Source organism: Vigna angularis, chromosome 2, assembly GCF_016808095.1.
Source record: "Vigna angularis cultivar LongXiaoDou No.4 chromosome 2, ASM1680809v1, whole genome shotgun sequence".
In the NCBI taxonomy this organism is placed as follows: domain Eukaryota; kingdom Viridiplantae; phylum Streptophyta; class Magnoliopsida; order Fabales; family Fabaceae; genus Vigna; species Vigna angularis.
The window spans coordinates 41010866-41033676 of record NC_068971.1 but is presented as its reverse complement, the minus strand read 5'-3'; the positions used below and the strand labels follow the sequence as shown (position 1 = coordinate 41033676).

The window sequence follows — 22811 nt, the reverse complement described above, 5'->3', positions numbered from 1 at the left end:
AGAAACATTATACCACAAGCTTTTTGTGCCAGACGAATCTTATTAGCATCTATGAATTAAATTTGATACCCTTCCATGTAGCATAAAATTAAATTAAAATATATATATATATATATATATATATATATATATATATATATATATATATATATATATATATATATATATATCTCATGATAAAACTAATTATGTAGGTGCAGAAAGCAAAAGGCAAGTTTGAAATGTAAAACAAACTCGATGTTTTTTTAATACCCAAAACGGCTCAATTAACTCCCGCCAAGCCGAAATATTGCAACGCGAAGAATTCCAAAGTCGAGATCGGAGAACTTTAAATTACATAAAATATTTGCCCCTCAGGTATATAGGTGCACGGGAACTTCCAATAATTGTCATATTTGGGAGTGGGCAGGGAAGAATATTACAATTCCATAATTTGTGTGCTGCACGAAATGCGTGCGAGTTATACATTTTTTCAGGGATGTCACCTCTCATGAATAGGAATGTGCTTGATCAACTGGCCATGTTCATTCATGATATAGAGCACCATGACCTGCTCATCTCCTATTACCGATCACTATTAGAAAGTAAACAAAGAAGTGTTTACTTAATTTTATTTGCGTATTAACTAAAAGGGGTACAAAATACATAATTGAAGACGTCTTCTACATTAGAACCAAAAATAAATTCCAGCACTACATGGATTGATGCCGAGGAAAAATAACCTCTTTTTTGGGAAGCCTGCGGAATGAAGCAGCAATATATTGACAATATTGCAAATATGGAAACAAATGCCAACTTTAAAACAACAACCAGCCTCCAATTGTCCTCCAGATTGAAAATTCCACAATAAAGAACATCAATTAGGGAGAAGGACAAATTGAAAGTTGAAAAATCCAGATCCGTCGTTGACACTCATCCTGTGGCATCGTTCTTCCCCACAGCTCCCCCTTAGTCCATAAATTCGAATCCCAATGTTAGGAAACGCCAAGAGGCGGACAAAGCTAATGAAATGGGTCCAACAAGAATTGAATTTGGAAAGATAACAAACAATAGGCACTAACTTCCAAAACATCAAATTGTAACAAACTTTTTGTACACACAAATTATTAGGTATCTCAATTTCCTGGGAATTCTAGTCCTAGACAACAGAACTTGTCACGTGACAATTACCAAAACATCATTCTGCGTAAGCTTTCGAAGTTGTTCTCAGTGCATAATTGTGGAATGTCAAAACCTAAAAGCAAGCTAATCTACTCTTGTAAGTGCTTCTACTAAAAGGTAAAGCAAGTATCTTGAGGACACCGGAAGGAACATTTATCACCCCCAATTAAATATTTCAAATTCCTTCAAAAAACAAGAATGAAACAATTTTTTTATTCATCATATATCAATTAATACTATCTAGTTTTGTTTTCTGCAACAATGTCCTCAAGGCACCTGTAACGTTTGCCTTTATGCATTAGAAATCCACTAGTAACCCACCACTCCAACACACATGGGTGCACACACACACACACACACGGGGAGAGAGAGAGAGAGTACCAAGTTCACCAGATTGTTGTCCTTCTTGAATGATGCCTCACCACGAGGATTCCCTAGAGGGACAAAAAGTCAATCTCATCTGAGCTTTCCTCGTATATCACGTAGTTGGCATCTTGACCATCCTCATTGCCACTTCCCTGATCACTATTGTAGCTGCTTTCAGATGTACTCATAAAAATTGATCCATCTGACGTGTGGCTACTCAATTGTGAGGGCAGACTTATCTCACTATTCATATCAGCATCAAATGTCTCCATATAACTGCGGGACAATCAGAAAACACAAAACTGGTGCCGATTATAGAATGAAATAAAAAAATCCCTCCACTTGCAATAAATTAAGGGCACCAGAATCCAAAAATACTTAAACTGAAAACTATCTAACCTTCCTTCTGCTGATGGATATTCAGCCACCAGACACATATCAGGCCTCGTTTCCAAAACCTCTTTTATAGGCATAATACTGGAACGCAACCCCAAGTTTGTAAATAAATAACGAATAAAAAAGGTCATTTAAAAGGTCAAAGTAATTCATGGAACTCATATGTGCTAACCATTACCTAGAGTTGTAGCACCTGTGATACCAATCAGCCTCAGATGCTAAACCTTCCCTATTGGATATATCCTGTTTAAAGGTAAATGTGACAACACGAATCAAAATTTATTCAAACTGAAACATCACTCTTATTTTATAAGAAGCTAAAACTTATTTCTATATACCCACAAGATGTACAAGAAATTTGAAATCTCCAGCAAGAATTGCAGTCAACAGCCTCGCGACTTCCATCTGCACATGAAGTATTAATGTTTCTGAGGCATATGAATAAAAAGAGAAAAAGGTAGAAATGTATTACAGACATTACCTCTTTGAGATGCATGCAATCCCTTAAAATTAAGACCTCAAGAAAATTTCCCCCATTGCAGCTTCCAAGGTTTCTGAAAAATAAAGGTTTTAGTACTTTTAATCAATCTACTAGATGGACAGAATGTAACAGACTCTTGCAAAGCCTTGTTAGAAACAACTGACCTTAAGAAGTTACCAGTGATTGAATAAGACGTGGAAAAGTCAACATACTTCAATTTCCTAAATCCCTGCACATTCAGTTTAGAATTAATAACTGTGACGACATACCGCTTTTCTTTAACTTCCATGAAAAGGAAAAGTTAGGATAATGTTATTTAATTTAAAATTAATTGTCCAAAATTCAAAAACAAAAATGGTAGCTTCAAATCACACATCAATAAAATATTCATATAATCCTGCCGCCATTTTTCCCTATAGTTATCAAAATGACTACCAATATGTAGCGCCTAATATTGCAAAATTATTATTCAGAAAACCAAATTTTCTCACCAGAGTTGATAATTACAATGAAATAGATAGACTTAAGCTCATACATATTGCAAAATATCAACATATACTCAATGCTACATGATAAAAGATAAGTTACAGGCCGCAAAAGTTCACAAAAATACCTCTAACTTCGGCACAAAATAGCTTTTGGGTGTAAAAAGTGCAGACAAGAAAAAGTCAAGTCTACAATTTCCAACAAAAGTAAAATGCAGAAATTGAATATACAAAAGATAGAGTTAAACATGAATCTTCTAATGAATAAAATTAATAAAAAAATTACTGGGTTAACAAGAATAAATGGGGACACACAGGACAGTGTAAAATATGCTAAAAATAAGAACTTCAAACTTAGTACATTAAAAATTGCAACTTTCCTGAAAACATACCTTAACCAATACACGAACTTTGCAATCATGTAGCTTAAACCCTCTAAGGGATAAAGAAGTTAGATGAGGACAATTGTTTACTAGCTCAAAACAGGTTTGTGCTTTCAAGCTGTCATCTCTACCTGAAAATCAAAAAGAGATAAGTAGAGATATAAAAAGTCCTAAAAGGTAACATATAGCTGAGAAAGTAAGTTACCTGTTTTAGAAGACTCAAAAAACAAGCGTTCTATCAAGTGGCAGTTTGCACTTACTGACATTAATGTTTGCCTCAGCTCAACATGGCTAGCATGTCAGGAAAAAAAGAAAAAGGAAAGAAATGGATCATTAACAAACACTATATAGAAATGACCTTCTCTTTCAAATGAAACAAATTAGTGATAAAAGACAGACAGATATACACATTAAATGCTTATCGCATGTTCACACCAGAGTCTAAAACAATAAAATCGACCAAGTTTGTAGTCAGACTTACAGCACAAAGTATTCCCATCCTAACTATGGCAGATGGAATTTAATATATTACATATTCCACATCATAAGAAATTAAATTTGAGTGCCATAATCTTCATGTTTAAGGAATTTCAAAAGGTTCATGTGATTTTTGGGACTCTAGGAGTAGTACAGAAAATTGATGAGAAATTATGGGACTCTAGGAGTAATACGGAATAATTCCTTCACAGAATTATTGGAAAAAAATTGAAATTTTGATTGGTCTCTAGGCACAACAAGGCTTTGAAAAGAAATTCTTAAAAAATAGATTTAAACCTAACTCAACCCCACAAAATCAGCTTACAAGGTGAACTTTGCATCATTTATACACTACAATTTGGCCACATCTCTAGTTGATGTGGATCTCTAATACACTCCATCACTGCAAGGACTGGAAATCCTGTGGCACTAGATATTTGTGGGTGCTCTCATAGCAAGTAATATGATAGGCCTAACAAAATATGTAGGAGAATATCTGGGGTAGTTTATTGGGAAGGAATGAAGAAAGATTCCAGCAGTTCATAGTCAAATGTAAAGTACACAAGGGAAATAAGAATCAAAATCAGTACCCCACCAGTCTCCTGCACTGTTTCCTATTCAGACCCAAATGTAGAGTGACATCTCCATGCTTTAGGTCATCCTTTCCAATCAAAAGAGAAACCCCAGATTTTTATATCTGAAATAGTAAAGTACCAATTGTTCTCTAGTTCCATTATATCAAACAGGGACGGACAAATCTTGCTCAGGCCTTTCTATTTTCAAAATTATTAAAACGAGTTGGAACTAAACTCAAGAACAGCTATGCTTGCTTAGTCTCCTTAAGGAGATAAATGGAGGTTTGGATTTTTGAGGTACTTCACAACGTATAAGCAGTGGCCACAATCATTCAGTTGGAATGAATGTAGGTTAAATACAAATGATGCCTTTAGAGATTTGTATGGAAGGAAACCAGCCTTGCTTTTTATAGGGAGCACATTCCCCTCAAACATGGACATGTAAACCAGCTCTCTAGACTCTGCTACAAGGGACTCAATTTTGGATGAATTGAAACATAATGAACACCAAGCTAATGTTACACTACACTGCTACAAGGATAACATCAAGCTCTGCACGGCATATTGTTGCACTGCCAAAGAAAGAGAAAAGCTGTCAATCAATGGACCATATCACACGATCCTCTATTTCATCTCATTTTGTTGAACAAGACCGTATCAGGCTCATATAATCCTCTGCCATTGCCCAAAGTACTGACAGACAATTGGCAACTGCAGACAAAACCTAAGGATTTTTTTAAATTGTGACACACTGCTCATGTGGAAGACGAGTTGCTCGTACATGACCTACATAAGAATTCTTCATAGTGTACCACTATCTACCTATAGGTCACTTCAAAGGTATACTGAAAGTGTCTCTCACTGTCTTCTAATCATTTTTTGTTCTAACTCTGGTCAAATTCAACCAGAATACCCAGCATGAATATGGCATATCGCAGATGGAATTTAAAATAGTACATACACTAGATTGTAAGGAAGTGCACTGATCATAGAAAAAGAGATCCATTTTCTTCATATTTAACACATTTTAACCAATAACATTCTCATATGCATCATTCACCAGCAGTGAGAAAATGCTTATAACAAAAAGAAGAGAAAGAACAAGAGTTGAAGGAAATAGACTTACAGCCCAACAATTTCCAAATCAAGGAGAGATGGGCATGCAGACAATGCTGCACCAAGGGATGCATTATCCATTCTCTCAATATTATACAAGTGTAACTTTCTTAAAAGAGCCCTACAAATACAAAATATAACAGCCCATATAAAATCGATCACCTGAACACACTGAATACGTCCATGAAAAAAAAAATACCCTGGGGTACCACCGTCACCACTTAAAGGGCTTAAGCAGCATCTTGTGAGAATGGATGACTCCCTCCCTTGTCGAGACCTCTTATCATTCCATGAAAAGTTTGATACTTCTACAATAGCATTTCTAATGGTACAAACAAATGGTGGACAAGATCCAAGTGAAGTAGTAGCGCCAGGGACAACGCCAAGCTTAAGAGACCTTATTAACAGAAATTATAATATGTGAGAATATAATAACACAAGATAGATCATTGTAATGCAGGACCAAGAAGTTAACACAAGGTAAAATAATGAGAACGGTTATGCTTTATGGTTGAAAGCTAACAAAGTTTACATGGTAAAAATTCACTTAAAATGATGAAACTAGTGCACAAGTTCTAATAGGACCTGATAAAAGATGAGAGGCATTAATGAAATGTAAGCACCAAAGCAGATGAGCCAGACCAGCCAAACAAATAAGCAATATGCAACTAAATAGCGCCCCTACCCTTTCCTTTTTTTTCCTTTTACCAATATGAGTAAAGGTGAAGTACAGTAGGGAAATGATCAGCCAAAGTAGGCGATTCATTTTGCACTGTCACAAAGTATTCACCAAAACCACCGGTTGGCAGCAAAATGAAGTTTCCTCCGGAGCAAAAAATATATATAGCACGGAAAAGACATTTCAAACCTTAGTGCCTTTCCAGCTCGCTGAATCATCGTGGCAACTACTGCATTGTTAACCTTCGGAACAAGTGTTGTCAAATCAAGATTTGTATAGCACAGAGGATCTTTGGCACATTTGCTAAACATTGAACAAGTAGCTGATGCATAGCACAGGCTCTGGGTATCAAGCATTGAGAACACCTGTGTATTGGACCCAAAATCAGTACTCAGAGAACTTACCAATTACTTCAAGGACACATTCAAAACTCTTAGAAATTGGTCTTAGGACTCAACACTATAAATCAGCTTCTAAAATGAGGACTGTCCAAAAATTTATAAGCTCTCGTTAAGCCGATCTCTCAGTATGAGACTAATACTTACCCAATTATGCTGCAATTCGCAACCCCAAACAGACCACTACTATGATGAGTTAGGGGTAACCGAAATTAAAGTGGCTTTCCAACAAAACAATGATTAGTTTCAATAATAATTGAAATTTTGGCCGTTATCTCGTGCTACATGTTCCTCCCCAGGTACTTTTTATGCATAATCCTCGTATTCATATACTCAGAAAACTCGGATCCAATTATATTCAGGAAAAATCATTTCCACTCTAACTACACATATATAAATAAATATAAAGAAAAAGCTTCCCTACGAGAAAAGGGGGGGTGGCGGGGGGGAAATAACGAAAATCAGCACTCTTTAGCAACACATCTACCAACTTAATCAATAAGCATACCGACACGAAAGGTAAAACAAAAATCAACAGAAAGGGAAACAGAGGAACGGTAGTAACATTTACGTGTAGCACAGCATGATTACATTAATACTGAAATAAAAAGAAAAGGAAAAGGAACTCCGGAAGAGGGAAGGGAAGCGAAAGTGACCTTGATGGTGAGGTCGGGAGGGAGGGGCCAGGCGAGGGAATTGTGGTTGGAAGCGCGTTTCCTAGAGGAGTGTTTGGCGGCGTCAAGAAGGAGAGAACCCATTTTGAGGGCGCGATCGATAAGATCGGAGTCAGAGGAGACAGATTGGAGAAGCCTCTCGAAGGAGAGATCGAGGGAGAGAGAAGGGAGGTCGGAGAGGGAGAGAAACGCGTCCAGAAGACGCTCCACATCGCTCAGGTTCTCCACTCTAGGGTTTTGCGACGGACACGGACGCTTCGCCATTGACGACGTAGACGACGACGACGCCGCTGATGACGCACTCACACTGTGAAGGACAACGGAATCCATACCCAGGACCGAGAGTGAGTGAGTGAGTGGTGAGTTGTTTGGTTTGGTTTCTTCACATTCACACGACCCTCACCCTCTCTGATTCCGTGCCTATGGCTATGTACCGCAGATAGATCCTATGCGTTTCAGTGCCGGTGCCTGTCGCCTTAGCGCCACGTGGATCATCACATGGCTCACGACGCTCCATCTGTTCTAAACCATTATTTTTAAATTCTTTTTTCTTATATTACCTTTTCCTCTTCTTTGTTAGTTCTTTCTCGGACAAGCCTTTTTTTATTTTGTTATTTACCCTCCTCTCCTTCGACATGACATATAATCCACGTCACTTCACTCCCATTGTTTACTACCCATGCCCAATCAGAATTAATTTTTGGTTACGCACCTCCTAATCAAACTCTGACAGGTGCATTATACAAAAGTGAACGTGCTATTATTTTTTTCTTTTTATTACGTCTACAATCTTCTGTGCTTCCTGACAACTGTTTAAAAAAAGACACTGGTTTAAAATTTATAATATTGTACAAACGCCAAATTGATTCCGTCATTCTTCTATGGTACTCAAAAACCAATTGGCTGCTCGAAAAGAAATAATAAAAATACACTTTTAATTATTCTATGCGATACTACTTAATAATTTAGTCTCTGCTTTTTCACAATAACTATCCAAATAAATGAATTAATCTTTCAGACAAATAAAAACTATTTATTAACTAGATTCAAGCCGCAGACCTGAAAACGCTACCAAGAGGAAGAATAAGCATCCCAACGGCTATGCTCGTTGATATAGTTAAAAAACGCTGATTTAATAAAATACTAACATCTGAATTTTTACATGTTTCATAACACACCGATTGTACAAAGTAAAGTAGCAATTGGACATAGATAGTATACATCATATGAATATGTCGTTTTAGAAAGCATGGTTTAACTAACTGTCTCTAGGAGCAGGCATTATCCTAAACCTTTCCTCAGATGTTTGGTTGACCCCACTAAATCTCTCTTCTGCTAGAAGTGACTGTAAATCACTGCCATTTGCCAAACTGTTAAACTCAACTGCTTTAGACGGCAATGTCGGATAACGCCGTTGGCAAAATGTCATTAACCTCTTCACTGATTGCAGGTACTTGCGAGTGGTCTCGTCATTCATGATGTGAGCAACACTGTTAGTGTAGATCTTTTCACGGGCAGATCTTTCATGAATACCAACCATAGTGACTCCAATAGGCCAGGGTGCATTCCCGATGGCCAGCTTGATATAATGGTCCATAGCAGCCAGATAATCTCGCTTCATACAGCATTCAACCACCACCAACAGCGCCTGTCGAATGTCATCAGGAAGAACCTGAAAATACACCGCATTCATTCCAATAGTTAAATACTTCAGAAAATATGCAGCACTGACTCATGCTTATCAACAAAAAAATTTATGATTACTGTTCAATCAATATGCATTACTTAAACAGTATGTACTAGTAAGATAAGGAACGTAGACCTCAAAGATATGCTAAATATTCAACGGTTATAGCCATGCTCAGTAAATCCTTTTATTCTCTAATGCAACGGAAAACCAATAGAGGAAACCACTTACAATCTATATCGTTCTAGAAAGGACACAAGCATTGTAAAGTGAAAGTCAATTATATCTCACTTGCCCTGTCAATATTGGGTGCTTCGTAAACTTGCACTGTGCAAAATGGCAAACAATATTACAGAAATTCTGTTTGGGCCTCTTAGAATAAATAGTCTTAAATAGAATTTTTTGTAAAGGTGTTGTGTTTTATGATATACCTAGTTCCTAGATATATCTTTTCATATTTTCTACTTTTCCCTCTCATACATTGTATCTTATGTATCCCAAGTTATTATAATATGAATTTCTAAAAGAGGGAAAGTCACTCTCAAATTTACTCTAATTCCTTTGTATTTATCTCAAGTTGGCATCAGAGTGGATCAATCACGCTTTGCCTTTGTCTGCTTAGCAAAGGAATTGTCATTTAGTCACTCACCTTCCCCTACTGCCGTTTCTCTCTCTTGAAACCCTAGGTTGCCTTTTGTTCTTTCTCCGTGAACTAGGCCCCTGCCTCTACCTTGTTCAACACGTCTTCAAGGACTACGTCCTCTTTTTCCAAGCCCCTTCCATAACTTTAGAGAAATTAAATAAAAAACCTACTTATCTCAGTTTGCCTTTGGTTCCTTGGCAAGGTTTCCATGATCATTTAGGAGATGGGAATTCAGCACCACTCGATCAAATTCAACAGTGGAAAAAAAATTGATAAAATTGATTTCCAGCTTTGTTCTCCACTTTGGCAATCAGTAGAGCCTAATATTTTGAGCGCTCTTAGATCCTTCAAAACGTGTAATTCCTTTGGAAAAAAGGCCCACAATATTTTCACAGACGGTATCCAGCTAATAGATCCGGGAACATTTTGTTGGAAACGCCTCCCAATAGATCCAGGAAACTTTTACCGTGTGATCTTGTTGAGGTTTCTTCCCTTGGTTATATATTATATACCTTAATCTAAAGCTGTTTCTGCGGCGTGCAGCTAATCAAAAGTCTATGACTCGTGTACACTGTTACTTACAAGACAACTTATCATTTTTAGGATCAGATTAAGCATCATCCTATACAATGACTAAGATTAAGCACAATATCATATTTTTCAGAACTAACCATATTATAATCAAGCTAAAAGGTTGGCTAAACTATGACCGTTAAAGTTTCACAACATGATTGCTGAGAGAAGGGAAGCGTGGGATAATAAACTGATATGCAGTTTCGTTAACATTTCTGATCTACAAATTTTGTACCTCGGCATGAATAACTACACCTACACAACCAATTTTTGTACCACATTACCTCTCCCAATTTCAAGTTTTCAACAATAACAAACATCCTTAAGTTGGCTACATTAATCTATCAAGCTCGTTAGATTACTCCTTGGAGAATGTTTGGATCAGATTATTTTGGGGGAAATAAATTTTTCTCGTATGAGCTTCTTTGAAAAAATATTTTTGGGGAAAAATATAGACTATTTCCTTAAAAAAAGCTGTTCAAACATGCACCAAACATGCTTATAATTGATACATAAAAGATTTATCAATTCTAAGAAGTAGTGAACTATATTTATTTTCCACTACTTAGCACCCCAAGTAGCCATATTCATCACGAAATCTCCAAAATTATTATGCTGGACAGTAATATAATGATGTCCAGAAAATGAAAGAAGATGGTGAAATTAAATTAAATTGGTAGACAAAGAACATAAATAATTAGTTCAAAATTAACCGTGTATGAAGCAGGAAATCTAAAGAAAAAAGAAAGAATGGAATGCAGGAAAAAGAAGAGCTCTGTAAGATGTGAGAGAAAGAATTCAAACAGAGGCAACTGTCACAGCAACCTTAACTGCAGTTACTCCTCGCCAGTCTAATTGCAGCCTAGAGGGGTTGATATCCCTAATAGACTATAACTATGATCTAACTTGTGCCTATAATGTTTGGTACAGTCTTCATCTTACAAGAATTAGGAACCCGACCCAATTTAAGAAAAGAGTGGAACGATCAAGGAAGAAGAGTGTCAAATCCTATTATGTTTCTGGAGCTAAAAAGACAATAGAAAATAGGGGAGAAATCAGAATTTTACCCAAAATAAAATCTTAACATTGTTTCAGATTAAAAATTGGGGTTTTGAAACCTACACCACCCAAAACATAGCTCACAAAAATATGCTATTTGAGCCATTATTTGAATCCTTTAGGCCATTGTAGCGCCACTGCTACTGTGCAGCCCTCGGAATGGCATTACACTCCTACCAGTCATACAGTCCAACCAATACAAAATCATAGTAGAAAAGATAATACCACCATGCTCTCTCCTACACCTAGGTTACATGTATATACTTCACCGAAGACATGATGACAATAGCATACTTTCGGTCTCTCTTCATTGAAACTATACTTCAGAAAGTTCTATTTAGTGGATTTATTCTGCCAAACATTTAACAGTTAACAATATCATCCAATCACAAAACGATGACCAATGATCGCCAGTCAACAAAGTCCAAAGCATACAAAAGCCATGAAAAGAGAAAACTCACCTTCTTCCTACAAAACTTGAACAGCGGATTCAAGTAACGCGCACACTGCTTAAACGTAGCAACCATGGACTTCCCCTTAGCCGTGCGCTTCTCCGACTCAGGCTTCTCGTGCAACTCCTGCTTCCACTCGTTCAGGAGCTTTTTAAAAAACACCAGAATCTTATCCTCGTCGCACAGCTCCTCAAAATTCGCCTTCATACGCTTCAAATCTTTATCGGCATCAGCGCCGCTAGAGCCTCCCTCGCTCAAGTCGTCGTCGCCACCTCCACCCTCTCGGTCCTCGGTGGCACCGTCGTCGGGCTTCTGGCGCTTCCTCTCGCCCATGATCCCGGTCTTCTGGCGCTTCCGGAGCTCAGCAATGTCGCGCAGGAAGTCGTTGGTCTGCCCCTCGGTCATGTCGCTGTCCACCTCAAACACGCCAGCCTTGAGAACGTGCTTCAGGCGGTCCAGCCTGGCATCGTCGTCCTCCCCGAAGAGCGTGACTGGCTGCTTCAGGAAGCGGAGGCGGCGGATGACCTCAGGTTTCGGGAGGACGAGGTTGTCGATGTTTTGTTCGTCAGTAAGGGAGGTGGAGGCGGCAGCGACGGCAGATGAGGATGATGCGGAGGCGCTGTTCGAGGAGGTGGGGGCGGCGGTAGCGGGGTCGGAGGACGTTGCTTGGCGCTTTTGCGACTTCGCTTCCAATTCGCGCTTCTCTTGCTCGCGGAGTTTTTGGATTTCCTTCTGTTGGATCTCGGAGCGCTTGAAGAATCTCTTGCCGCCGGTGTCTTGTGCCAGAGATTGACGCTTCTTTAGAAGCTCTCGTTTCAGAAGATCCATCTAGGGTTTGCGGTGGTGGAAAGTTCGGTTATTTTTAATTTAGTCCAGTATTTAAGTGAATTTAAGAATAATTTTTTTTAAGTGGATTTATGGATAATTGAAAATGAATTTAAAAATAAAATTTGTGAAAATTTGTATAGGATTTAATTTATATAATAAATTTAAAAAATTAGTTTAATCGGTAAAAATTAAAGATTATAAAATTTTAATAATTTTTAGAGATTTAAAAATTAGTTTCTAATAAAATATTTAGAGATTTGAAAATTTTATTATATTCTCCATATATTACGAAATACTTTTAAAATTTATAAATAATATCTTATGTTATAATGTATTGTTTTTTTCATATATTTTTTAAATATTATAAAATGTCTCTAAAATATTTATAAATTAATATTTTATTCTATAAAAAATTATTATTATATTGTTAAGATGTTAGGGAATAACGGTTAGATTTTAAAAAATTATTTAATATTTTTAAGATATTATGATATAATAATTGTTTTTAAAAAATAATAATATAATATATTAAAAAAATTTATTGAAATAAAATACAGATAAATAAGAAGAGTAGTTAATGAAGAATGAGATGAATAAGCATTGTCTCTTTTTATATTAAAATTTAAGAAAAATTTAAAGAAGTTGATATTATTATGTCTTTACAAAAGAAATTTAAAGACTATAAAAAGAGTAGAAAATTCACTGCAAGAAACTTTGACATTATAAGTTAATGATTATAATGAAAAAGAGATAGATTTTTTTATCTTGATTGTATTAAACAAACTTATTTTTAATTATGGTACTAATAGAAAAGTGGAAGTTAGCCTATAATAAAGATAAAAAATTCAAAGGTAAGAAGAAGAAAAAGTTAGATGCTTTTGAATGAATATAAGAAGTTTAGATATTATAAGTCTATTATTATAATGAAAAATAGATAAATCTTTTTTATTTTGATTATATGATGCAAACTCATTATAAAGTTGTTTTTAATTATGGTAGTAATAGAAATGTAGAAGTAAGACTATAATAAGGATAGGAATTTTAAAGGTTAGGACAAAAAAAATTGATGTTTTGAATGCAAGAAGTTTAGACATTATAAGTTAGTGATTATAAAGAGGAAGAGATAGATCTTTCTATCTTGATTGTTATGCGTAAATATGTCCCACAAATATGAAAAATCATTAAATAAGTTAGTGAAGACAAATAAGATATGTAAAGAAAATTATATCCAATATATAAAGTAATACTCGCTTTAACAAAGGAAGAACTTTATGTAAGAAAAATAACCATCAAGGATGTAAGAAACTAACCCTCAAGGAACATAGAACATAAATAATTTCTATGGCATATATTTTCAACTCAACAAGGAAGACTACTCTCAAGGGATCTAGAGAGTTAGTACTTCTGTCATATGATGGACAAAAATCTATATTCCAAACATTCCACTAAAGAAATAGGGAAATGTAATATTTGGAGGAGACCAATAGGAGAGAATAATAGCTATTGGTCATGTAAATCTCAAATCTTCTTTATCTATTTGTCCTCTTAGTTGATAGTTGATGATTTGAATCGAAACTTATTAAACATATGTAATCATGTTTGCTATGTATACTTCAATAAAATTAAATATATCATATACAACAATGAAGAAACACATTTGTTCACCATAAAAGGTAACTTTTATAAAGATCAACACAAAAGAATTGTCAGCTTAAAATGTGTATTTCTAAGAACACCAACGACTGTGGCACAAAAAATGTGGTCATGTAAGCTCGAAACTGCTTTGAAAGCTAAATAAACACATTCTCTCGTGAGAGGATTTCTAGATTTATCAACATCACCCACTACAATCATCTTTATGTTGGAGAAAAGCTAACAAAAGAAATAAAAACCACAAACAAAAATTTTCCGAGACGTGTAGATCATTGTCCTTAAGGACTTATCTGTGTTGTGTTGCGCAAGTCCTCCAAGATACAACAAGAACTTTTCAGAATTTTCTAAGGATATTAGAACTAGTAAAAAACTCTAAAAGAGTAAAAAAATAAACCTAGGATTTTATAAGAATGAAAAGAGAAAAGTAAATGGACCTCTATTTATAGATGCTAAAAAGGAATGATCCAAGGTGAAATTCTTGTAGAAGAAGTTGCCCAAAACTAACTCTTGAGCCTTGCGTGAGGAGAATTGACGAAAGAGGTTGCCCAAACTAACTCACAAGCCTTGTGGGAGGAGATTTGACGAAAGAGGAAGAGAAAATGTTCATCTAATAAAGTTTCTTAGCCTTTTATGGAAGGCTTTTGTAGTACTGATATATCAATCCCCCAAATATTGAAAAAGATCAAACATTAACTAAAGAAATAGAAAAGAAATATCTTGGATTTCATAAGATGAAATGCATCAGAGCTGGTATAGCAAGCTATATGAATCAATCATAGATCGAGAAACTTAATAAACAATGTAATTGGTATAGCAAACTATATGAACCAAAGACACTTGAGTGTGTTAATTGTTATCATTGTGATGCGCTTACTAGGCCATGTGTGTCCGATATCCATGAGTGCTCAAGAGACCATGCCAAGATCTCATGCAACGGCCCTACTTGATACTCATATAAGTGACTTTATCAAGTGTATGGTGCAAATCATACACCACCCGTAAGGGGTATAAAGATCATTAAAAACTTTGTTTAAGTTAAAATTATTTCACCACATATAATTTTAATTATAAAGTCAACCTCTCAATAATGTAATCTCTAGCACTTTCACACTCACACACCATAGGAATGGACATATTTGATTTAAAATCAATTAGTGTTATCTGAATTAACGAGTGACTTATTTTTACCCAAATGAACCTTATTCATGGGATCTCCAATCACAAAGGTTGGGTTACCATCACTTGTTTGTTTGCAAGTGGCTTAAGTCTCATTCCCTTCAATGTTTTTAAAATCACATTTATTCCCAAGGGTTTAGTTATAGAATCTGCTAGATTATGTTCTGACTTCACAAAATCAATGGAAATAGTTCCACTCTTTAGCAATTGCTTCACCAAATTGTGTCTCAACTGTATATGTCTATTCTTTCCATTGTAATTCTTCTTTTTAGCTATAGTTATTGGCGATTGACAATCATAGTGTATTGACACCAATGGGGTTGGTTTCATTCGTATTAGAATGTTCGTTAAGAAGTTTTTCAACCACTCAACCTCACTACCAGTCATCTCAAGAGCGATAAATTCATATTCCATTATTGATCTTACAATAATTGTTTGTCTGGGTGATCTACATGTAATCGCATCACCTATAAGTGTGAATACATGACCACTAGTGAATTTTGTCTCATTTGAATTAAAGATCTAGTTAACATCATTGTATCCTTCTAGCACAGCAGGAAATCCACTATATTCAATGGAATAAACCATTGAATCTCTTAAGTATCTCATAAGCCTTGCAAGTGCATCTTAATGTTCCTAATTTGGACATTGAGTGTACCTACTTAGTTTACCTATGCATATGCAATATGAAGTCTAGAAAAGCTCATCAAATGTAGTAAGATCTCAATTATCTAGGCATATTGAGGCTGAGATATAAATTATTCTTTATTTTTCACTAATTTAGAGTTAGAATCATAAGGGGTATTCACAGGTTTGAAGTTATAATAACCAGACTTCTTAAGAAGTTTGTCAATGTATTGTTCTTGGAATAATGATATATTATCTCCATTCCTTATGATTCTAACACCTAAAATTACATTGCTTCACACATGTCTTTCATTTTAAAGTTTGATCCTAGAAACAGTTTACTTTTAGCGACAATCTCATTGCATGTACCAAAAATTAACATGTCATCCACATATAAGCATATAATGATACAATCACTATTTTCAGATTTAGAGTACACACATTTATCAACACCATTAAGTGAAAAACCATCACATAGCAATAAATTATCAAGTTTTTCATGTCATTGTTTTGGTGTTTGTATCAATCCATAGAAAGATTTTAAAAGTTTGCATATTTTATTCTCTTGACTAGGTACAACACACCCTTCAGGTTAAGTCATATAAATTTTCTCTTCCAAATCACCATTCAAAAAGGTAGTTTTAACATTCATTTGATGTATCACTAGCTTATGGATAACTTTTTAGGCTAACAATACTCGAATAGAGAAAATCTTAGTCACAGGGGCAAAAATGTTAAAATAATTTATGTTAGGTTTTTTAGTAAAACTTTTTGCTACTAATTTTGCTTTATACTTTTCCCTATAGATCCATCAAGGTGATACTTTTTTTTAAAGATTCACTTACAACCAATGAGTTTTGCCCCTTTAGGCAAATCTACTAAGGTCCAAGTATTATTTTTTTGAATTGATTCAATTTTAGTCCTATTGGCCTTATCTCATTGTTTTGCATCAGAAACACTAATAGCTTGTACAAAGCTACTTGGATCATTAAAAACTATAGGCATTTTTTGTATTCATTATAGAATTACTTTCAAGTATATCACTGTTAAGAACTAGAAAACTATAGGCGGCATTATGTTCAACATAGCTTAAGAACATGCAATAAGAGGTTTTAAAGCCTATATTCTTTTTCTTAGGGTCGAGTAACATTACCTTGGCTACGTACCCCTTCACTTTTAGATATTTAAGGTTAGGTTAATAACCTCTCCACATCTCATATGGAGTTTAATCAATTTTCTTACGAGGTTTTTTATTTTGTAAAAAACACGCAGTAAGTAGGGTTTCTCCCCAAAGGTTATCAGGTGACACTAAAATTAATAAGCATGACATTCATCGTTTCCTTAAGATTTTTATTCTTTCTCTTGGCTACTCCATTAGACCCAAATTAACATGGTGATGTTACTTCGTGGATAATACATTCTCTAACACAAAAGTTATTAAACGATACATATTTACCACCTCTATCTGATCTAACCCTCTTAATTTTTTGATTTAGTTGATTTTCCACTTCTGCTTTATAGGTTAGAAACACATCAAAATTTTCGTATTTTTATTTGAATAAATACACTTTAGAGTATCTAGAATAATCATCTATGAAAGTTACAAAATAACTTTTACCGCCTTTAGACATGGTTTGTTTAAAATGAGCTATATCAATATGGATTAGCCCTAACAATTATGTTTGACGATCAACAAGATAACATGTTTTCTTTGTTATTTTATATTATGCACATATATCACATTTACTACTTTGTTTATCATGCATATTAATTATTCCCAATCGTTGTAATTTCATAACGTATGAATAATTCACATGTCCTAATTCAGCATGCAACATATCATATGGAACAATATAAACACAAGAACAAGATTCATTAATATTTTCATAAATATTGAGTACAAAGAGATTTTGACCACAATGTTCCTTCTCCACAAAAACACTATTTTTTGTCATTACAATTTTGTCAGACTTGAATGACACCTTAATACCCATTTTTCAGATTGATGGCACATGTAGCACATAACTAACGACCAAAGTCTTTCCATGTGTGAGCTTGAGAAGAATATTCCCTTTCCCATAACATGAGTGTTTTTGGAATCACTGAGGTAAACATGTTCTTCTTCATCCCCTACATTATTGTAAGAGGTAAAGACACTTCTGTTTGAACATATATGTTTGGTAGCACCACCGTCTACCACCCACTTACTCACATTAGTCATCAAATGTACTTTAGAAACGACCTCAACAATAATATCATCTCCTTCGACTATATTTTTCCTAGGAGGATTATCGTTTCTTGTTTTACGTCTGCACTGTGATGCATGTGGCCCGACTTTTCGCATACAAAGCAGTTTCCTTTCTGCTTAAAGGTGGGGTTAAATCTATTTGGAAGAGATTTTTGAAACTTATGTTTCTTATTGTGATCAGATTTGTGTTCATACCTTTTTGGAGCATGTATGTCTTCTACCATATATTCGCTTGTGTTTGTTTCAACTATTATTTATAAGCAGTCTAGGACGGTGGCAATTTATGGATTAGAAGTTCTGAAACAAATTCATCCGTTAGAAGAACGTTCCCCACTTTGATATCTTCGAGCAACTTATAGTACTCATTGATTTGAGATTTTATGTCCTTATCTTTAATCATTTCCCAACGATAATAATTCTCAATAATGAATCTTTGTCTGACGATACCTTCAACAATGTAATTGAGAGTAAATGAATCCCAATGTCTTTATCCTCCTTATAGGAACAATACACATAAAACAAATTGTTAGAGAGTGCACTAAGTAAAGTATTGCATAAATTCAATCTTCAACTTGTTTTGATTTTGAAAGGAGACTGAAGTTGGGTTTTGCATGAATTCAATCTAAAAAGTTTAACACACGTTCTTGCTAGCGTCAAGAATTTTAACTAGAAAAGACTTCAATTTTTGATACATCTGAGAAAGACTTTACGAAGATCGTTTGAGTTCCAAAAACAATGTTCTGATTCTTCAGGATCAAGTTGTTGATGTTAACCATAAATCCTTAAGACTGTTGGAGAAAAGTTGATAAAAGAAACAAAAAGCACAAACAAAGATTTCCTGAGGCGTGTAAATCATTGTACTTAAAGACTTATCCACATTGTGTTGTGCAAGTCTCCCAAGATACAATAGAAGTTTCCCAACAAAATTTGAGGATATTAGAATTAGTAAGAAACTCTAAAAGAGTAAAAGAATAAACCCAAGATTTTATAACAATGAAAAGAGAAAATGATAAAATGAGAGGATAAAAGAGTTGTAAAAATCATGTTTTTGGAAAAGTAAATGAACCTCTATTTATAGATGTTGAAAAAGAATGTTCGAAGGTGAAGTTCTTGTGGATGAAGCTGCCCAAAACTAACTCCCGAGCCTTGCGTGAGGAGAATGGACAGAAAAGGATGCCCAAACTATCTCCTGAGCATTGCGGAAAGAGATTTAACGAAGGAGAAAGAGAAAATGCTCATCCAGTAACGTGTCTTAGCCTTTTCTAAAAGGATTTTGCAATACTTATAACACTTCATTCATCTTTATTGCCATCCCTTCCCTATATCTTCATCAACCAAGAGAAACAAAGGAAGGAAGAGAAGCAATTGTCACCGATGAGTCTAAGTTTCTAACAAAGGTGAGAAACTAAAGTGGAGGTGATATGAGTGGCTATCGAAAGTGCGTTTCAATGTTATCAAAGCGGCCTATCTTCGATTTTAGTGGTGGTTTATGGAGAAAAGTCAAAGGATTTGGTGAGAACTATTTTCAAACTCGCATTTGGACACGTGAATGACAGTAAAAAGAAGGTGTGACAACAACTACCCTAGCACGAAAATGTTTCTAAAAGGGAAAGAACCAACCTTTATATCCAATGCCATTTAGAAGAGAGCATAAAAGACAATAGTGAAGAAGCCCCAATTGAGAACTAACATCAGGGGAAGGAACACATCTCAAACCACCTGATTCCTCTCCGCATCCCACGCCACTCTCGCCACTACCGTTCCAATCATCTCCACACAAGTCTTTGAGTAAGGAATCCTTGGATTTAACGGTCTCATAATCTGGAGACGAAACACACGGGGAAGGCTAGGGTTTCGGGGTAGGGCCAATGCGGAGGAGACATGCACGATGGAGGCTAGGATTATGAGGGTTTAAGTGAATGATTTCGAAGATATAGATTGATTTTAAGGGTGTGAGTGATGTAAGGTAAGGCGTGAATAAAAATTTTTAGTTTGTATTTTTAATAACTAATAAAATGTGAGCTTTTATTTCTTATATTTTTAATAATTAACTTTGAAAATTTGTATGTAATATTAGTAGGTAATGTTGTTTTAGATTATATACGTATTTTAAATATTTATGTACGGACAATATTCTTAGGTAAAATTCTCGTCCAAACACATCAACTTTACTTTTGTATTTTACATATGTATTTTACTTACGAAAATATAGGTAGGTAAAATCTGTATGTAACTTACATTTAAATGTTCTTATATAAAATCCATATATAATACCTATGTTACCTACGAATCAAAATCCATATGTAAATACCAGTAAATCTCATTTTTCTTGTAGTAAGGGAACTCTCATGTGATCTAGCAGAAGGGAACCAATGACGCTAGCGGCGCAAATGATGACTTAGGTTGGGAGTGTAAGACCCGTATAAAATAGAAATATATTTTATTTTAATTATGTTGTTTTGTGGTATTAAATAATAAATTATGGTGTATAAAAAAGATTTAGAAAGTGAATAAAAATTAATTAATATTGATTTTTATTTTAATTATCGAAAATGCTTGAAAGAAGGTTTAAGTAGCATTCTTTGTAATATGTTATCAGTGAATGAAACCTTGGCCTAGTGGTTAAAGTGTGTGCTTCATGACCCTTGTTTAATTTCCCTTGGCCCATAAGAAGGTTTCCTAGCTTTTATTTTGTGATTGGTGGAGAGTCTAGGTCCCACATGATGCAAGAGAGATTTATCATATTGTAATAAACTTTTTTCATTGAATATATTTTTTACACATTTTTATTAAACTTTTTATAACAAATATGTTTCACATAATTGTCACACCCAAACATCGTTTTATCCAAATCAAACAAGTTTAAACATTCATTATATATATATATATATATATATATATATATATATATATATATATATATATATAAAATCAAATTCGTGTGGATATGACACTTGTTGTATTACAAATTATCGAGTATACTTGCTAAAAAAATTATTGCATTAGAAAATCAACACCTATAAAATAAAAGTGAGGTAGGTTAGGATTTTGAATATGCTAACCCACTTAGGCACGCCCTGCATAACTCATAGGCCATGCAGGCCTACAAAGGGACGGGGCCAATCCATATACCTGCATTTTACGTTTTCTCAACCCTATTTCCACTTTGTAAAACTATGTTAGATGATTCTATTGAATCTTGATCACACTTTTCTTTACCATCCACAACATGGATATGGGATAAATTCATAAAAAATAAGATGACATTGATTTAAGTAATTACTTGTTATTATTTGGAATGTTTGGTAAATCATGTATATGCATGACTAATAATAATATCGTGCTACAATATGTATGTTTATTTGGTAATATGTGTTCAAGTTAGCTTCAATGGAACTCTAAAAAATGATTTATATACATTTGCGAATAATGAGCTTACCCCAATGTTTATTTGTTATTTAAATAATTTATGTTTATTTTAGGGAACATGTGTTCTTAGATTTCTCTCTCTCTCTCTTGCCTCAACTTAATAAATAAAAGACTTATTTAATTCATCATATTTTTTTATGTCCTAGTTGGTGAACCAACCTGTCTCACTACAAATTCAACCCGAGTGAACTGGTTTTTTAATAGACCAAGTCCATTTTTTATCCGTAGTAAAATTTATAATTTTTTTTAACCCACCGAGTTAACTTATGGATTTTAATCAATATTGATAACTCTACTTATCACGATGACATCACTTTTAGTCTCTCTTACTATGAAGGTAAGGAAGTTTTTTCAAAATTTTCACCATGTGTTATCTTTGGTGATATTATTTATTTGTTGTTTAGGATCGATAAAATGTTGACTTATCGTACTTAAATTATAATTTTCGATATTCTATTCATAATTTTAAAATATAAATTATTTATATAATTTTATAGAATTTAAAATAAGAAAGAGTTTTTAATACGAAGATTTTCAACCACACAAGATATTTAAAGGTATAAACTTCATTTAATATTATATTAATGATATATAACTTATATAATTATACAAAGAATATCATTATATTTTCAATTTATATTTCTAAGTTTAAATTTAATAGTTGTTTGCGCCTATTTAAAATATGATTTATTGATTAATAGTGTGTCGTTTCAACTTAATTTTCTGTTCACGAGACAAAAGAGAATTAAATCATATTAGTTTACAAGGGTTTGGAAACAATGCATATAACTTATTTGCATGATAAATGATTTTTCTTATCACAGTTGATGTACTCTTATTTGAAAGAATTTCACACAATATTCTTTCATTCTTTCTAGTTTTCTATTTTTTTTATAATTTCAACTTTGATGCTAAATGTAATCATGTTGTAATCAATTTGAAATTAAAAGTATTTTATTTAATGTGAAAAGGTAACTTGTAATACATTCACATGAAAAAGTTACTCATATGTTTTAACTAGTAATAAATAATAATAACAATTATACCACTTATATGGTTAAATTATATTCTTAAAAAGATAATATTTAAAGAAAAAATAATAATTTCCTAAAAAATATTCTTTTAAATTTTTTATTCTACTATTTAAAATTATTTTTACCAAAAAGTATTTTATTTATAAATATCATTTTATTGATAATATTTATTTTTTATTTATTAAAACAAATATCAATCCAATTCCATATA

At 34.0% G+C, this 22811-nt stretch overlaps 2 protein-coding genes across 4 annotated transcripts; both read right to left on the bottom strand.

The window, feature by feature from the left end:
* Positions 1-293: 293 nt before the first annotated feature.
* LOC108347982 (F-box protein At4g02760) lies at positions 294-7626 on the bottom strand. Of its 3 annotated transcripts, none has more exons than XR_008246854.1 (13): positions 7174-7626; positions 6309-6484; positions 5640-5837; positions 5451-5561; positions 3478-3563; positions 3282-3403; positions 2569-2633; positions 2405-2477; positions 2266-2328; positions 2102-2166; positions 1927-2004; positions 1543-1829; positions 294-947 (listed from the first exon to the last, which is right to left on the bottom strand). XR_008246854.1 is itself a non-coding variant. In XM_052872782.1 (12 exons), exons 1-12 carry the CDS (start codon positions 7519-7521, stop codon positions 1596-1598), a joined length of 1593 nt encoding a protein of 530 aa, XP_052728742.1. In that variant the 5' UTR covers positions 7522-7624; the 3' UTR covers positions 294-1595. The 3 variants fall into 3 exon arrangements, 1 of the variants encoding a protein (XP_052728742.1); XR_008246853.1 differs by having other exon boundaries at positions 1543-1803; positions 7174-7623; XM_052872782.1 differs by having other exon boundaries at positions 294-1803; positions 7174-7624.
* Positions 7627-8305: 679 nt separating this feature from the next.
* LOC108347987 (uncharacterized) lies at positions 8306-12481 on the bottom strand. Its single transcript, XM_017587476.2, has 2 exons — positions 11615-12481; positions 8306-8863 (listed from the first exon to the last, which is right to left on the bottom strand). The coding sequence occupies exons 1-2, from the start codon at positions 12431-12433 to the stop codon at positions 8450-8452; spliced, it is 1233 nt and encodes a 410-aa protein (XP_017442965.1). The 5' UTR covers positions 12434-12481; the 3' UTR covers positions 8306-8449.
* Between the last annotated feature and the right edge of the window lie 10330 nt (positions 12482-22811).

What these genes read in the sequence shown, in the direction of transcription:
- LOC108347982 (XM_052872782.1), bottom strand. Translation starts at nt 7,521, where the DNA reads ATGGATTCCGTTGTCCTTCACAGTGTGAGTGCGTCATCAGCGGCGTCG. An exon ending in ATCACTGGTAACTTCTTAAG is followed by an intron (nt 2,478 to 2,568) that starts GTCAGTTGTTTC and finishes TTTATTTTTCAG; the next exon opens with AAACCTTGGAAGCTGCAATG. An exon ending in TATCCATCAGCAGAAGGAAG is followed by an intron (nt 1,804 to 1,926) that starts GTTAGATAGTTT and finishes ATTGTCCCGCAG; the next exon opens with TTATATGGAGACATTTGATG.
- LOC108347987 (XM_017587476.2), bottom strand. Translation starts at nt 12,433, where the DNA reads ATGGATCTTCTGAAACGAGAGCTTCTAAAGAAGCGTCAATCTCTGGCA. An exon ending in TCAAGTTTTGTAGGAAGAAG is followed by an intron (nt 8,864 to 11,614) that starts GTGAGTTTTCTC and finishes GTGTATTTTCAG; the next exon opens with GTTCTTCCTGATGACATTCG.